Genomic DNA, 6,000 nt, shown 5'->3' with positions numbered 1-6,000 from the left:
GGTAGACTGAAAGGATGAGTTACATTAGCAGATGACACGTGGCTGACTGTGTGGGGAGCACAGGCCACTCACAGGCTGACAGCAAATGCTTCTGTGGAAAAGTGCAGCAGCTCGAGACTTGGGAATGACATGGTACTGACCATCTGTGGCCTGGGAGGCTGAGGAAGAAATCAGTAGGTAACTTAAAAGTTACTGGGGAGATGGCTCCATGAGCAAAGCACGTTGCACAAGTGATAGGGCTGAGCTGGGATTTCCCAGAACTGTTATAGAGCCTGATACAGTAGCATGCATGTCCGAAGTCACAGCACGTTTACCATGAGATGGGACGTGGAGAAAGGATACACACACAAACATACACAGACATACAGACACACAATTTTCTTTTGAAAGAGTGCCTTGTGTGGATAAATCAGATGGGGTCAGGCAGAAGAGCTTCAGATCTCAGAGAAGCGAGGTGGTGCCGGGCACTGAGGGCAGTGCTTCTCGGTGAATGGCTTCAGTCTTCTGCAGAGTAGGAGTGAGTTCCTCTGAGAAACGGACTTGGAAGTGTTGGAGACCTAGGGTAGAAGGTTACAGAGAGGCGCCACGCCCTCAGGCTTGTGTGAAGTCCTTTACAGAGAAGGCAAGGAAGGACGCCTATATCCCTATAGGTAAAGTCACAGGCTGAGGTTACCCGAATGTGGCTGAATGCCACATTTATTTATTTATTTATTTATTTATTTATTTATAGGTTACCATACAAAGTTATGAGTTTCCTTATGGCATTTTCATGCGTATAGGTCAAACTGTTCTGTTTCTATTTGTTCTCTTTCCTCCTCTGCTTTCTCCGCCCCCACCCCACCCCCAAGTTTCCCTGTCTACTTTCGTGTCATATGTTTTCCATAACCCTGTCCCTTTATTACAGTTCCCTGTCTACTTGCATGCTGTCCTGCCACATGTACATTCTACACTTGAGAGAGGAAAAATACGTAGCATTTGTCATTTTGAATCTGGCTTACTCCACTTTAATATAACAATGTCCTCTTTCCATCTTTTCATCTTCCTGCAAATATAATTTTTTTGGGGGGGGATGCTTTTCATTGTGGGTGTGTGTTTAACACAGAATCTCACTCTGTAGGGTTAGGGTTAGGGTTAGGCTAGCCTCGAACTCACAGCAATCATCCTGCCCCAGCCTTAACAGTTCTGGAATCGCTAGCCCAAACCACCACGCCCAGCTGAGCGTCCAGATTATGAAAGGCGAGGCGAGGCGAGCCCTTCGCGGAAATCAATAATTTTTCACTCAGAGGAGGCCTGGGCCTAGAAGGGAGTTGTGCACAGATTTCCTCCTGCCAGAGCCACACCGAGAGCCGGTGGCTGCTTGGCTCAGGTGCCCTGACCTCTACAGGGAGGCAGCCTGAAGCTCGTGCGGCCAGGCGGAAGCGCTGCTGCCATTGGCCCGGCAGCCGCTGTCACCTGCGCGGGAGCCCGGGCCCCCGAGTGCAAAGTCCGCTGTCCGAGCCCTGGGAACTGGCGCGCCAGCGCAGGTGGTCCACACCATCGGACCTGCAAGATGCCGCTTGGGCTGCGAGGGAAGAAGAGGGCGGCCAAGTCCAAGGAGACCGCGCGGCTGGTGGAGGGCGAGAGGTCGGGCGGCGGCGAGGGTGTCCCCGGACCCCCAGCTCCCGCACGCAGGCTGGTGTTCCACGCACAGCTGGCACACGGCAGCGCCACTGGCCGAGTGGAGGACTTCTCCAGCATCAGTGAGCTCTACGCCAAGATCGCTGGTGTGTTTGAGATCGCGCCTTCCGAGGTAAGCGCAGGGAGCGCAGCCTGTCCGCCGCCCAAGCTGATGGCGCAGCAGTTCCTGAGCCTCAAGCAGCCCGCAGGGTGGGGTCGGTCACCTGGGGGCCTCCAGGGAAGAGTGCGGTGGTGGAAAGGGCAGTCCTAGCACCGGATGGAACTATCCGCTCAGATCAGGCTTGTGGGTCCCTGGGGGTCAAGCCAAGTAGGCTTTCCTTTGTTAGGAGTTGGCTGTAGGTGTGTCCAGGTCTAGTCGTGCAGCATAGGATGTGCGCCAGCACCTTCCGGGACTCAGATCTGCCCGGAAAAATTAATGCCCTCCACCGGAACTGAACTTTACTCTTAGGCTTTCTGTCTGAGAGTTACTGGGAGACTCTAACCAGAGTTAAAGAAAAGCAGAGCGGGGTCAGGGAGTGCCTTCCTGGACACACCCAGAGTACAGGGAAAAGACGACCTGGTGGGTCCAAAGCGGAGCTCACGTTGTCCACTACTGTTATTCCTAACAGCCCAGAAAGAACCGTTTTGATGGTAATATATAAGAGATTTAAACCCTGGCTTGTTATTCTAAGGGAGGTAACTCAGAAAATCACAGCAAACTGTCCGAGGATCGAACACAGTTTTCATGGACGAGATCAGCTTCATTTTCCCAAGATATTAAAAAAAAAAGAGAGAGAGACCTAAAAATGTAAGTAGATTATAGGGTGCTATAGGTCCTGTCTTGCATACATTAGTTTATGGAGATTTTATGGGCCCTTTGTGCTTACCCAAGAGAGCTACCTGCAAATACAGGTGTGAGGTAAATGTTTTGGAGCTTTGGCAAAAGCAGGGCACTCTTGAGTTCACATTCCTGAGCTCTTCGGAAAAAAGCACCCATTGGTAACCCCAGTGCCTAGGGAGGCTCAAAAACAAAAACAAGCAAACCAACCAACAATGCTCATGGCTGTCCTCAGGCCTCTACATGGAGCTGCACACATGAAGGCATTTTACACACATACACACACACACACACACACACACACACACACACACACACCAGTCTCTTTCCAAGCCCAGACTTTTTTTCTTTTCTTTTTTTTCCTGTGGGCTTTCAGAAGTATAGAATAGAGAGCAACTTCTGGTTGTCATGGTAATCACATCTGTAATTAGTTGTGTGGAGTTTTGTTTTTCCTTTCTTTTTAAGTTAGCTGTTTATCAGGTCTGTTTAAATGAAATTGAGGTCAAGGAAAATTTTCAAAAAGAAAAGAGTTCTTCGTAGTTTGTTTTGCTTCGAGATTTAAAACAATTGTTTTGCTTGGGAGGCAGAGGCAGGCAGATTTTTATGAGTTCAAGGCCAGCCTGGTCTACAAAGTGAGTCCAAGACAGCCAGGGCTGTTACACAGAGAAACCCTGTCTCAAAACACCAAAACCAAACCAAACCAAACCAAAAACCCAACCAAACAACAAAACAAACTTTCCAAACAAACAACAAGCAAGCAACAAAACCAATTATTTTGCATGTGGTGTGGGTGTTTTGTTTGCACATCTGATCCCCTGAAACTGGAGTTCCAGAGGGTTGTGTGGTGCTGTGTACGTGCTAGGAACCGAACCAGGGCTGCCTGGAGGAGCAGTCAGTGCTCCTAACCACGGAGCCATCTCTCCAGCCCCAAGAAAAGCATTTTAAAAGTACAAGTCTTTGTTTTTTCAGGGCTTCTAGGCTCTAAGGACAAATCACAAAGTGCTTTTGTTGATTATTTATATTAGCATAGGATTGTCATCATTTTATTTTATTTTATTGTTTTTAAGATGGGGTCTCTCTGTGTAGTCTTGGCTGTCCTGGACTCATTTTGTAGACTAGTCTGGTCTCGAATTCACAGGGATCCACCTCCCGAGTACTGGGATTAAAGACGTGCGCTACCATGCCCGGCTAGGATCGCCATCATAACGCAGTGTTTGCATAGGACTGTTCCATTGGAAAAGTACTTTTTTTCTCTATGTAGCCTTGGCCATCCTGGACTCACTTTGTAGACCAGGCTGGCCTTGAACTCACAGCGATCCGCCTGCCTCTGCCTCCCGAGTGCTGGGATTAAAGGCGCGCGCCACCACGCCCGGCAGGAAAAGTACTTTCAAAGTAACACTTTGCTTTCACCTACTCTGGGTAAGGTAGGTGGCAGCTTAACCAGATACGGTTGACTGTGGAGCCAAGTTCTACCATGCTGCAGTAGCTGGGTCGCCTTGGCCAAGGTTGACTTCTATTAGTATCAAGCGTAAATAAGAATATCTACCAATGAGGCTGGCATACGATTGGAGGAGTGGGTGTGTTAGCCTAACAGATTACACTGGATATGGGCAGTCCTCTAAGAACTGTAATTAATACCACTGATACAGGCCAGTTAAACAAGTGGCTGACGTGCAAGAGGTTGGGCTTTGACCAAGGTCCTGTAGCTTGGGAGAAAGAAAACTGGGCTGCTATTTAAGCTTGTGTCCTCTGGTTTCCAAGCTGCTGAGCTTGTTAGCATAATACTGGGCAGGGGTGGGGTGGGGGGTGGGGAGGGCAAGGGTGGTGGTGGTTACTGTCTCTCCTGAGACCGGGCACTCCAGACCTAGGTTTTTCACAAGCAGCTTTCCTTATCACACATATATTCATTGCTAAAGAGACAGGATTTTACTCAATCTATGGAATTCCCCAGGAAGTGTTACTGTGTTCACGCTTCACAGAAAGGAAGCCAGGCAGGGCTCTGGGGTTCAGATTCAAAAATCATGCGTGGCACGTGCCAGAACCCGCATGTAAGCCCGTCTTTTCCCCTGACCCCAAACTCTACAGAGCTCCATTGCTAACCGGTTTTCCCAATCCTTTAGTAGTCGTTGATAGCTACGTTCAGTGTTTTCACTGACTTGCAAGATAAAATTCCAAGATAACAATGAGCAGAAGATATTTTGATGTGCAAAGTCCATAAACAGATTTTTATAGCAACAATATGTACATACCGCTGTGTTTATGTGTATAATCAACACGAGTTTTCCAGCTGGATTGTAAAAAGTTAATAGAGGGTGAGATGGCTCAGTGGATAAAGGCCTTTGCTGCCAAAGGCCGACCACCCTGAGTCCTACCCTCAGAACCTACCTGGCGGAAGGAAAACAGTCCTGGAAGCTGTTCTCTGACTCTACGCTTGTGGTGTGGCACACTCCCACCCCCACCCCCCAAAAAGGTGAAAAGAAAAAAAAACCTTAATGAGTATGAGTATATGCAAGACAGAGAGTATTGACCACCTATTGCTGCTCCCTGGAAGTTATTGGCTGCTGACAGAGAGGAAGGGGGGAGGAGGAGGGGGGAGAGCGGGAGGGGGAGGGAGAGGGAGAGGGGGAGGGAGGGAGGGAGAGAGAGGGAGAGAGAGGGAGAGGGAGAGAGAGAGAGAGAAACAAAAATACTAACAAACAAAAAACTCCTCCCTTAAGAGACTAGCATAGACAGTGAACTCAGGAGTCTCCTGACTCTGAAGAAGTGGCTGCAGGGACAAAAGTAGCAGGGTACCAACACCTACATACACTCTGTCCTGGGCGGAGGAGGGAGTCTGAGGCAGGTGAGGCAGATGCAGGCAAACTTCCAGAGGCTCCCCTGTCCCCAGCTGTGCTAGGCCTCAGTGGAGTGGGTGGCCTGGTGGCCGCTCTGTCCCCACTGGGCTATGTAGTTGGACCAAGGGTGCCTCCGAGGAGTTAAGCTGCTTCCCCAGAACCCGTAGGATCATAGGAGCCAAGGCTTAGTTTTCACTTCCTGGTTTTATCTGGTTACACAGAAGCCGAAAGGCTCTTCTTTCTTGCACTCAAATTCTAAGTACAAATCCAGAAAAACTGTTTTTGAGGCAGGCTTTCGTTATGTAGCCTTGGCTGGTCTGGAACTCACTATGTAGACTAGGCTGGCCTTGAACTCACAGACATCTCCCTGCTTCTGCCTCCTGAGTGCTGGGGCCACATGTGTGTGCCACCACTCCCTGCCAGGAAAACTTTTAAAAATGTTTATTTATTAAATGTTTATGTGTATGCATATGAGTCTAGATGTATGCATATGCATTATGTGCGTGCAGTGCCCTCGGAGGTCAGAAGAAACATCAGGTCTCCTGACACCGTACACATACATACACAACACACACTCTTCTTTTTTCTTTCTTTCTTTTTCTTTTCTTTCTTTCTTTTTTTTTTTTTTTTTTTTTTTGGTTTTTCAAGATAAGGTTTCTCTGTATAACAGCT

At 48.6% G+C, this 6,000-nt stretch overlaps 1 protein-coding gene across 1 annotated transcript in view; it reads left to right on the top strand.

Moving 5' to 3' along the window:
* The first annotated feature begins 1,211 nt into the window (after positions 1 to 1,211).
* GIPC2 (GIPC PDZ domain containing family member 2) overlaps positions 1,212 to 6,000 on the top strand; it is a 57,169-nt gene continuing 52,380 nt past the window's right edge. Inside the window, exon 1 of the mRNA XM_084755783.1 lies at positions 1,212 to 1,789. Within this exon, the coding sequence (XP_084611909.1) occupies positions 1,550 to 1,789 (240 nt within the window). The 5' untranslated portion in view covers positions 1,212 to 1,549. The remainder of the gene's footprint in view (positions 1,790 to 6,000) is intronic.

The sequence above is a fragment of the Acomys minous genome (genome assembly GCF_964271855.1).
Source record: "Acomys minous genome assembly, chromosome: 14".
NCBI lineage: Eukaryota > Metazoa > Chordata > Mammalia > Rodentia > Muridae > Acomys > Acomys minous.
The sequence above is the reverse complement of the archived record's forward strand: the minus strand, read 5'-3'. Positions and strand labels throughout refer to the sequence as shown.